General features: G+C 36.0%; 1 protein-coding gene across 1 annotated transcript; it reads left to right on the top strand.

Moving 5' to 3' along the window:
* The first annotated feature begins 416 nt into the window (after positions 1-416).
* Positions 417-9118, top strand: LOC123561586 (uncharacterized). The gene is made up of 4 exons (XM_045354060.2): positions 417-577; positions 1902-2237; positions 2805-3014; positions 8160-9118. Exons 2-4 carry the CDS (start codon positions 1934-1936, stop codon positions 8792-8794), a joined length of 1149 nt encoding a protein of 382 aa, XP_045209995.2. The 5' UTR covers positions 417-577; positions 1902-1933; the 3' UTR covers positions 8795-9118.
* Positions 9119-12220: the final 3102 nt, after the last annotated feature.

The following is a 12220-nucleotide window of genomic DNA, read 5'->3' as shown; positions in this document are numbered from 1 at the left end:
TGTTTAGGCTTAGTAATTTTTATTCATAATTTAGATAACAAACACTCTGATATTCTGGCTAGGATATGAAACTGCTTGTACATGGTTTTGAAGCAGCATTGTTGTATTTTAAATGTAAATTGTTTTCGGGTTTTATTTCTTGTTTGTTGGTTTGTTTTTGTTGTTGTTGTTTTTTGTTGTTGTTGTTTTGTTTTGTTTTTTGCCTGGCTTGATATCCGCAAAGTAAAGGAGAAATATGCGCTTCAGTAATAATACTAGCAACTGTAATAACATCACGTGCACAATGATTCATTTTGCACCACGGCACGTGCAATCCGTAATCTAGAATTTTCAAATATTACATATGTGTATAAGGTATGTTTGATTTGTTTTTCAAAATTTCTCCATGATGGTTATTTGAAATATACAAGAGACTAATGATAAGAATTACTCCTATCAACAAAAATTTGTGTCAACTAGTCGTATCTCTTGAGACCTTTTTAACTTTTTAAACACTTGAAGTGACAATCTTATCCTCAAATTAAGGAAACAAACTGTTTTTCATGTTGGATTACGAGCAGTACAGTTTTTGCGAAAGGTAATAATTTTAAATATTTTAACACTTTGAGTTAAGTTCTTACAATTTCTTCAATAGAGAAGCCACTAATTTGAATGAAATGCAACTTTCGTGAAATGGCATACTTGTTCACCAGCCATACAATGGGTTCTCTTAAATTATTATAACTTGCTGGTATGCGTTTTTTTTAATGTTGTGTCATAAATTTAATTTTGTTGCAAACGCTTCATGAATTTCTACGAAAAGTTTGGCTCAAATACAACAAAAAAGATTGAAAACGATGTATTAGAGTCTTAACAAACATAAAAGATATCCAAAAGAAATGTATCAAGCTTGGTATTGATAGCGGGATTTTTTTCTCCACTATTGTGAGATATTGCAAATATTCATTACAGTATTTTTCAGGTACTTTCTGGTATGCGTTTTTTTAATGTTATGTCATAGATTTAATTTTGTTGCAAACGCTTCATGAATTTCGACGAAGGGTTTAGCTCAAATACAATAAAAAAGATTGAAAACGATGTATTAAAGTCTTAACAAACGATATCCAAAAGAAATGTTTCAAGCTCGGTATTGATAGCGGGAAATTGCTCTCCACTATCGTGAGACATTGCAAATATTCATTACAGTATTTTTCAGTGCTCTGTATAAGACTTGCATGTTATATGAATTAAATCGAATATTATTGTATCTTAAGGGTGTTCCTATCGTTTTCATTGCACGTCATCACTCATTATTATTAATACAACAGTTGCGCTATTCCTATAATATTGAAAGCTTAAAAACATTCAAATTGTTTTGCTTTGCACGCTCTACTCAAAAATCACAATTACATTATAACCAGCGTTACTGAGCGTAGGTAGTAATCAAGGCAACAAATAAAACCTTTCTGCTTACAAAAAAAGTATCATTATTCAGAAAGTGAATGTGTCTTTGCAAATTAACGGTAAAAGCATTAAATGTTCATCTCGATTTGCACGCATGCCTTCATTTATTATTATCTATATTAAAGTGAGTGAACTGAGCAAACGTCCCCTTATATATCAAGCAAAAATAGTGTGAAAAGTACCAAAATTTCTGGCCCCACCCCCTAAATCCAAAATGTAGTAACCGCCCCTCGAAGACACAACTCCGGTTTGTCAATTTGATGATTCTTAACATCTCTCCTTGACACCACTTTCAAATTTGTCTGAACTTTCATTAATCAAATCTAAGAGCAACCCATGCAGTGAAAGGCTTGACCATCTTTTTTGTATACGAAAGATAATTTGTCTGTGACTGAAGCGAAGAATAAAGATAGTTATATCTAGCGCTAAATGGTGTGATGTACGTATGTATTTTTCAGAGGATTGTTCCTTACAATAACAAGTGGTTGAGATGGGTTTCATAGAGTCTGTAATATATCCTTTAGTGGCACTACCTAGCATATTTTTATATCCGATTGCCTTTTTCACCCCTCACTGGGTGTCGGACTCTAGATGCGACGTGGTCGGACTATTTTACAAATGCTGCACCGAAGTACAAAGTGATATTCAAAACAGCACACATAACAGTACAAACATAACTGCACCTACTACTTGGACAAGCATTATAGACGTTACTGGCAACATCACTAGCAATATTACGAAAAATGTGTCACAATTTGAAGGTACAAGAACTTGTGTGCATGCCGGTAAAGATGGTAAGTACTAGCTCTCTATCTATACTCTTAAAGTGGTTCTGTTTCTCAATGGCTCTTTAAATTATTGACTGACAAGACAAAGCTTAAATGGACACCAAGTGTTTGCATTTTATGGTTCGAGCAGAACAGCCGTTTGCCTTCAGATAAACGATTTTAGCAACGATAGGGAGTTATATACAAAACAATTTGTGAACTGCTGCATGAACCTACAGCATTTACGTCTGTGACAAAATCCAGTCAAATGCCAGTTATTTAACGGAGATCGTAACTTATCAGACTGGTTGTTACCTTTCCTCCAAATAAGTAGGCCTAGTGCAAAATTTGAGCCGCGCCATGAGAAAACCAACATAGTGCGTATGCGACCAGCATGGATCCAGGCCAGCCTGCGCATCCGCGCAGTATGGTCAGGATTCATGCTATTCGCTTTCTAAGCCTACTGCAATTAGAGAAACTGTTCGCGAACAGCATGGTTCCTGACCAGACTACGCTTATGCGCAGGCTGGTCTGGATCCATGCTGGTAGCAAATGTTTTTTTCAGGGTGCGGCTCATTTCTTTCTCTATTTCAGCATTAGACGTACGTGTTCTAGGACTACAAGCAACATCGACGGCATTTTCCTTGTTTTACATTTTATATGGAATACTTAATTGCATACCATACATAGCAAAATGTACTAGTGACAATGTGTGTGGAATTATTCGTCGCATGATTAGTGACTTACTAGACGTGATTAGCACGGAAGACGATGACGGTGTAACAAGTTCACAGATGGTGTCAGGTATCAAGCAAAGTTTTTCAGTGTTTTTATATAGATAAATGAATTAAATCAGGTCAATTTCACTGTTTCATATTGTAAAATTCCCAAACATAATTTTACCTGTACATTTATTTCCAAAGTATTTTCCTAATAAGACACCCGCGGTCGGCGTGTTGGTCAGAGGGCAGAAAATATTTTGTTGATGACCAAATTAAACATGATTTACACCTTTGATACACACACTTGTTTGATACAGTGATCAATGGAAGCTATTCTGATAAATTAATCCCAACAAATACTACATTCATTCTGTATTCCACCAATCTGCCTACGTATGCTATTTTTTTTAATTAGAAATGAGCCGTGCCATGAGAAAATCAACATAGTGGGTTTGCGACGTATGGATCCATGCTGTTCGCTTTCAAAGCATATTACAATTAAAGAAACCGTTAGTGAACAGCATGGATCCTGACCAGACTGCGCGGATGCGCAGGCTGGTCTGGATCCATGCTGGTCACAAAGCCACTATGTTGGTTTTCTCATGGCGCGGCTCAAATATAACAACCGTAAATACTGTTAATCCTATTCATCAAGAAAATTAATCTGATTAACTTCATTGATTACTTTTATATTGAACGAACCCTATGTTTTAACCGTCTCGGACAGAAATGGAGAATAAAAACATGTCAAGTACATTCATTACAATGCAATATCGATAAAATAAATACTTAAGAAACCAAAATGTGTAAGGATTGCAAGAATTGTCTATCTTGAGGGAAGATTTGCTTTGAACTTTGTCTAGTGGTGAAGACAGTACATATACATGCTTTCGAAGGGAGGTTTTTACTCATCCAAAATATATTTGACTTTTAGCCTGCTGTTGGCAAGTGATTTTGCCTTTTCGACCAGTGCAGACCAAGATCAGGCTGCGCATCCGTGCAGGCTGATCATGGTCTGCACTGGTCGATATTCAGTCAGTAAATTTTTAGTGAATTAAGGTAGTTCTGCACGTTTGATAAACCGGAAATGATGGCGTAACGTCATTTATCCGGAAAACGTAGAATAAAGCCTGGATTCGGCGTACGGAAATGCAAATCATTTTATGAATTAATCGCAACCTGCGAGTAAATTTATTACAATGGCTCTGTTGCTATTTTTCTAAAATATGGTATTAAAACATATGACACGTTAAATAATTCAAAATAATGTCTTAAAATTAGCGTGAAATGTCCGGTTCACTTTAATCATGGTGAAATATTTTAAAAATAAACACACGGACCTATACATTTTATTTCATCAAATTATAGGCAATGTCTTTATTCACATCTGTGAGAAGTTTCATCAAAATCTACCATTGCAGAAAAATTCCTATTCGTGAAAATGTTATGAAAGTTATGATTTTCCCATAGACTCCCATAATGAAATATTGCATCAGGTCCATAGCTTTCAAATCAGTCTAGCAAAAAATCAATTTTTTTTTGAATTTTCTAGGTATATTCTGAAGTTTTGAAAAATCAGAGTTTAATCAAATTCTACATTGTAGAAAAAATTTCGATCCAAACGTGCAGAACTACCTTAACAGAGGTGCTTTTGTATATACTGATCACATGACACGTAAGTTTTCTCTCTTACAGTTATTGCAAACACTTTGATCAAGAATAAATTTTCACACAGGTCTAACCTTTTCCTGTAGCTAGTGCCATTTCTTAATACCTTTAGAAGTTAGTTGTAAGCTGGATATTTATGTGACAAGAACATTCAAAAACGGTTTCATGCTGTTGACAGGAAAAGCAAAAAGGCGGAATTCATCCATCGGGCACATATCGTGTCTTAGAAATGAAGCTCCCAAAAAAGTTTTTTTTTAAAACTCCGCCACGTAGTTGTTGAGAAAAAGCTCGCAGAAGATAATTACGCGCAAGTAATGCTTCCTATTAAACTTCGCTAAAGATCAGGAAGTGGTTGCTGAGGAATACTCCAGACAATGATGGCGCTATAGTTTAATGATGTTGATAAATCAAAGGGCAATAACTCAGTAAAAACATCTTACCGTGATATAAAGATAATATGCGCATCTCCTCTTGAGAGAGGAGCTTCCTCTATGATTTTCTGCTGAATATTTCAGCCAGTGGTTGCTGAGACATTTTCCAGGCTGGCCCTAAAGTTTTAAAAAAAATCGTTGAATAACGAAAGGGCAATAACTCAGTGAAAAATAATCCTACCGAAATATGAAGATGATATTTAAGCGCATTTTCTCTGTGGAGTAAAGATTCTTATGAAATTTTGCTGAATATTAGCCAAGGGTTGCTGAGAAATACTCAGGACAAGAATTGCGGGACGGAAGAACGGACAGAACGACGGACAAAAGACGGGTGGATGAAGCGGCTTCCCCTTTAGCCAGAAATTTTTTTTTTGGAATATTTAGCAAAATAAATGTTCAATGTCAATTGTATATCGATATAAAAATGCATGTATCATTTAATATTTTCTATCTTATGTCAACAAATGCCATTTGCAAGGCAGAGTATCATAAAAGCAAGCAATCTGTAACAAAAAAAAAAACAAAACACTAAATCAGTAAAGAAGTGGTTGTCCTCATTCTACTCAAGATATCTTCGCATTTCATAACTTACCGGATGTTTTCATTTAATCTCAAGTTTGTCTGCATTTTTGATAACACCATATCATATTAGAAAAAATATGACATTCAAATTGTTTCTAACAACCTTTGTTATCGGTTTAAGTAAATGAAGTATCGTAAACGCCACCAATAGTTACCTGAATAATCATAATTTAGTTAGTTGTATTTACGGGTGTAGAATTCTTCATGCGAGGAAGCTTTCATGCTTGCTTACAAAAGGTTGGTGGTTCTATACAGGTGCCAGCTATTTCTTATGGTAGCTGATTTCCGCCAACTTCGCCTTTTCGCTTTGTTGCCCTCGGCAAAGCGACAAGGCTAGAAATTTGTTTTTTTGCGGGTTGTCGCCTTTTCGGTTTGTTGCGGGTGCCAGGGCGAAAAGGCGAGATTTCTGGTTTTGCCTCGTTAAAGGTTAAGAAAAATTTAATTTACCGTCGCTTTGTGAAACAATGAACATAAGCTCTGTAGAGCTTTTGAGCGACCCTATTTTAAAAACAATTAAAACCAATTATACCTTACCCCCGCAATTTGCTGGTACCCATTTACAGCTGGGTCGACTGACTGGGGCGAGCGTGATAAAGTGCCTGCCCAAGGACACACCATAATGGGAGTAGCAAGGAATCGAACCCGGGGTCTTCACCTCCGTAGGAAATGGTCTTAGATCTCTCGGTCAATGCGTCTTTTCGCTTTGTCGCGGGTGCCAGAGCAAAAAGGCAAGATTTAGAACTCAACAAGCGAAAAACCACGAGACAATGCGAAATAGCGAGGTTATTTACGCATTAAAAATCTCGCTATTTCGCTTTGCCGCGCTGTGGTTTTTCGCTTGGCGCCCAGGACAAAGCGAAAAGTCAACAACGCACCAAAACCACAATCTCAAAAAAGCTTTGTTGCCTCACCAGAAATCTCGCTTTTTAGCTAAGTCGCCTTCTTGTAACGCATGCGCTGTATAAACTATACATTCATTCGCTATAATTTTTACCGGAGTATCCAGGTAGCAACACCGGGTGCACCGGGTGCATGGTTCCTGCAACTGTCACATCTCGTAACAATATTGTGCGCATGCGCTTCAAGAAGGCGACAAAGCGATAAGGCGACAAGACACTAAAACAAAAATCTCGCCTTTTCGCTACGTCGCCTTCCTGTAGCGCATGCGCACACCATTGTTATGAGATGTGACAATTGCAGGAACCACGCACACTGTGTTACTACGGCGCGGTAAAAATCACGCTATTTCGCCTTTTCGCGATGTGGTTTTTTGCTTGGCGCCCATGACAAAGCGAAAAGGCAACAACGTGCCAAAACCAAAATCTCAAAAAGCGGAGTTGGCAGAAATCAGCAACCTTTATTTCTGAAATAATGCTTAGAAGGGCACCTTTGGTAACAAACAAAACGTCGCTATTAGTAGCAGTGTGGGGAATAACATGGTCAAAATAATCTCTAAACCAAAGTGATCAATTGAAGAATAAATTTCCTACCATGAAAAGGTATGAAATCGGAAGATAGTCAATCAAATTTGAGCAACATTTTCTGACATTTTTCAGTTTTCATGTATTCTGTTATAGGTTTATTTAAGGAACAAAAATACTTATTACATAAAGTTATATCCCTATTGGGTATGTATAATATATTACTTTTCATTAAATTTTGTAGTTATCTCCCTTTAACACAAAAGTGTTAAAAAATGGATTATTTCTTTTGATTTCAATATCATTTCTAGTTTTACATTTGCATTTGATAAATATTGGGATAATTCAACTACCTGAGAAAAAAGACAATGTTAAAAACAGCATGAAGCCTCGAAATTAATTTGTTTTCAATCTATCTTCGTTGCGCAACCGAGATAGACAAAGGGAGGTAATAATAATTTTGTAAACTTGCACTTTTTACGAAATTTGGCAAAACATGTACTTTTGTCAATGCAAACCTTTGAAATGTCTTTAATACAATAGTGCTTATATTTATGTCATTCTTTAGGCAAAGTGTGTTTATTAAAATTACACTATCTTGGTTGGGCAACCAGAATATAAAGAAAATCCAAAGTTTAAAAATACTTCAAGCGAAAATCTGTATTAACAGCTCGATGAACATAACTAAGTGTAAATGATCAGTTGGTTAAGATTTGAACAAATCCATTAGTTGACCAAAATCTGATTAACTACCTTAAAGCATAGCCTAACATTTGGCTAACGAAAGTTGTTGAATAAATGATAATAGATTTCTGGTAATTACGAGCACTTACGAACAATAGAATTCTTAGTTCTTTGAAGTGTTCCAAATAATCAGGATGTTGTTTTGATTGAAATTTATGTAGTTTTAGAACACATCTAAGTGTCTATAAGATAAGCTATATTTTAGATTTACAGCAACACTTTCTTTAATGTTTTTCATTTTATTCATAAATTTTCTTGGGTTAGAGATATTTGATCACGATATTCCCCACTGTGATTAGACGTCACTATAAATCCAACAAAAACGAACACATAATCTGGTTAATCAGACGGTATAAAACTTGCTCTTTTGTATTATTCCAGGTATACTAAGTTTTGCTGGCTGCATGCTCGTCGTTAAATCATATGACCGAGACCAACTGGGATACTCTTTCTATGTATGTTTAGTTCCATGTAGCATTGCAATATCTTTCATAGGCCTTGCAATCATTGCAACAGCATTTATTCCCTGTTATGAAACATGTTATGCGGATACTGCTGATACAGTCACATCCGTGTCTAAAGAGGACAATGCTCGAGTTTCGGACAAGAAGATTGTCCGAAATGATGGCAAGTCTGCCGACGTATCTTCGGAAGATGTTTCTGTTGAAGTGAAAGGAGAAGATAACCACGTATTTGGATCAGACGAAATTGAGGAGGAAGAGAAGAAAACTCCAACCAATAAAGGCGTTGCTAATAATATGTCTGATCAAGCTACATCAAACATCGTTATTCAGTCTCCAAAATCAAGAGCCAGTTCCGGTTCTGACATACTTGATGTAACGCCGGGAACCAGCAATGAGGTAGAACAAGGTGGCGCAAAATCACGCAAGAAAAAAGGGGGAAGTGGCATGGTAGAATCATTGGCAAAACTGAACCTGAAAAATTTATTTGTGTTTAAAGTCGGTAGCTGTCACTGTGTTTTTCTTTCAAAAAAAGATGACAATATGGAAGTGTAAAAAGATGGACTAGCTGAAGGTGCATATTGAACAATTACTATTTAAAGCTTCATCACGACAGCTATTTAAAACATCATAATGTTCGCTGTTTACATCTTTGATCTCAGAATATAAGTCTTTTATAGTAGGAACTCAATATTAAATTCGATATTGTATAATCACATTTTAATATATATATATATCTGGTTAAATAATGGGTCCCTATATATTTTGTTGAATGAGTCTATATAATTAAAATAATTTTTTTGTTGAATGAGTCTATATAAATAAAATCATTTCTTTGTTGAATGAGTCTATGTAAATCAAATCATTTCTTTGTTGGTATTAAAAGATTAGACCATTAACGTATCTATGTTATTTTAAGACACATTTGAGCCATGCCATGGGAAAACCAACATAGTGGCTTTGCGACCGCGCAGTCTGGTCAGGATCCGCCATGCTGTTCGCTAACTGTTTCTCTAATTGCAATAGGCTTTGAAAGCGAACAGCATGGATCCAGACCAGACTGCGCGGATGTTGGTTTTCTCATGGCACGGCTCATTTGTTTCTTTCCTATAATAGCAGTTCTGTAAAAATGAAGACACTTACAAACCCAACAAATCGTTCAGCTTTTGAAACGTAGACACGCCTGGAAAATTCGTTTCCTGTTTAAGGACATGGTACCTAGCCAGAGTTTCCTCAGTGGTTCATCAGTGGTTGATCTGTTAAAAAAGTCAACATTAGAAAATACTTACTTTCGCCCTATACTTTTCCATTGAAAATTATGACGTTAATTTCGTATGAACAGCAAAAGGAAAGGCGCGAAAGTTATATGTCAACTCTGCTTAGTGATAACGGACCGCTGTTTTGACGACGTCCGCGTATAGTCAGGGGCAATGTTCCTTAGATGACGTCGCAGTTGTTCCGTTTGGTGAACAGAATGGCCGGGAAGCTGATTTTAATGCAACAAAATGTTTGCAAATTATAATATAATCTTGTTTACAAATGGAAAGAAAATATAATGTTAATATAAGAAATGTAGCTTTTTTTGGTGTTCGTGCGAAATGAACAACAGAATAGGATCGGCTAGCGCGATTCATGGATTTGCCGATCCTATTCTCAGTGTCGTTCATTTCGCGTGAACACCGAAAAAAAAAATCATTTCTTAAAAGGCTTAGGTCTGTAATATAGCTAAGTACATCGAACACAAAGACATCAAAAAGCGGATAGTAGGTAGGAATCCCAGGCACGACTTGCACTTTCCTATTTTACATTTTCAGTAACGATTTCCTGAGAGAAGCTATTTCATTTCATGCTTCTTCATTTTAAGTTGTCTGTAACTTGCCGAAAACTACGGAAGCCCTGGAGGGACATTTTACATTTTTGAATCTATTTATCATTTAAATATTTACTTACCTGCAAATTCGCGAACAGTTGTTCATCATATCTTTGAGCTATATCGTCAAATACCTGTTTTGATAATTTCATTTTCTGCACGACCTTCGATGTAAACAAATGGTATGTTGATTCAGAGGGCGATAATTTACCCACTATTTGACGCAGACTCGAAATGGCAAAAAAGGGAAATGATAAAATAGATGCATAATAACGCATGTTTCTTTCTTCATTTATACATCATGACGAGGTCATTCGGCACATATGTTTTGACAAAAATGATGCTATATATGATAATGATAAAAAAAACAATAGACAGTCCAGGACCAAATATAAAGCCAACACTCTTTCACTATATATTTGTTGAATCAATGTATATAAGTCGGCAGTGCTGCTTTTCGCGGAGACCTTCGTTTCACGGTCTGTCAAATTTCAGCCCAAAAAGATACGGTCAAATATCCGCATGCCACCAACACCAGGTCCTGTTGCATGTATCTTTCAGTTCCCTGGTAGATCATTTACATGTCATTGTTCATTTCTGAGAAATATGTTTTTCAACGGTGTCATAGGTTTAAAAACGGAGATCCGTTTCCAGTCTTAAACACCTCAATCTGAATTGTTCTATTTTCATTTTTCTTTCTTTCTGTTTTTCGAGGACAAGTCTGCAACTGAGGACTACTGTTTTAAACAACAAAAACAAGCAGCAAGGAATTCTAGAATAATTTTGAACTCATAGTTATATTCACATTCCAAATATTCGGAATCACTCCGCTGTTTAGGGTTAGGGTAAAAGTTAGAGTTAGGGTTGAAATTGGCCCCACTCTTAGGCAATTATAGGGAAAACCTTTAAAACATTTCTTGTCTAGAATCACAATGCAGAGCTTAGATATATGGCATGTATATAGCATTGTCTAGTGAACCTTTATCAACATTGTTCAAATCACGACCAGTCTATGTACATGTATAATGAAATGTTGATTCTTCAGGTATATCGGTTGAAATATCAGTCAATAAGCACTGGCTATCAGTGCTGTCAAGACTTGCATTACTCTTATCTTTAATAGCATGACACATTAAAAAAGAGTCCCAGACAGTATAAGTGTTTGGTGTTAATGGGCACGGGCAATATTTGAAGATGATGTATATCTACAAACAATTCACATATCGCAAGTATGTTCAAACCACGATTAAAAACTAGTTCAAGTAAAATGCTCAAGGATAACAACATGGACAACTGAAAAATACATGTAGCTGTTAAAATGTATTACCTTATTGCTGTAGTATTACTTGATTTGTTCACACAACCAATATCCTCATATAAAATTTTGTAACTAAATTGCTTCTTGTAGTTACACTACTTGTGGGGAAATCTGCCGCTGATCTTTGTGGCATATTGTGTGATACCTAGAGTCTAACGATTTCAAACGGTAGCCAGTACGCCATTTCATGTTAGCGTAGAAATGACTCGTGTTTAAAGCGAGACTGGATTATCATCACATATGACTATAGTCTGTCTGCACTTTATTGAAATCTGAACAGAAGTTCTGGAGATAATCCACAGACGAGAATATCTACATTGACTTTTTGTATAAAAATCAAAGGGCCATAACTTAGCGAAGAATTACTGAACCGTTAAAACCCGTAATGTATGCGCAAGTAGACTCGGTAATGATAATTCCTAAGAAATTTCATTTAAATCCCACGAACAGTAAAGGAAAAGCAGTCCGGAAAAATCATATTCAAAAACTACATTTCAGGGGACATAACTCCCCAACAAACAATTTGAGCGGGACATGTAAACTGTATGTACCACTAACCTTTAAACCAATCAGTCCTATGAAACTTCATTGAAATCTGGACAGAAGTTTTGGAAATGAAGCGGAGCCATAATTTCTGCATTGACTTTATATATGATAATCAAAAGGCCATAACTCAGTTAAAATCGCTCAGCAGTTAGATTCTTATTATAGGTACAACTAGGCATGATACTGATCATTCATATAAAGTTTCGAATAAAACGCAACAATAGTAAAGAAGCAGTCTGGACAAATT

This window comes from Mercenaria mercenaria, chromosome 15 (genome assembly GCF_021730395.1).
Source record: "Mercenaria mercenaria strain notata chromosome 15, MADL_Memer_1, whole genome shotgun sequence".
Taxonomy (NCBI): domain Eukaryota; kingdom Metazoa; phylum Mollusca; class Bivalvia; order Venerida; family Veneridae; genus Mercenaria; species Mercenaria mercenaria.
This window is presented reverse-complemented; position numbering and strand designations above follow the sequence as displayed.

Coding starts and splice junctions, on each gene's coding strand:
- LOC123561586 (XM_045354060.2), top strand. CDS start 1,934: ATGGGTTTCATAGAGTCTGTAATATATCCTTTAGTGGCACTACCTAGC. Junction 2,238..2,804: donor TGTGCATGCCGGTAAAGATG/GTAAGTACTAGC, acceptor TCTCTATTTCAG/CATTAGACGTACGTGTTCTA. Junction 3,015..8,159: donor AAGTTCACAGATGGTGTCAG/GTATCAAGCAAA, acceptor GTATTATTCCAG/GTATACTAAGTTTTGCTGGC.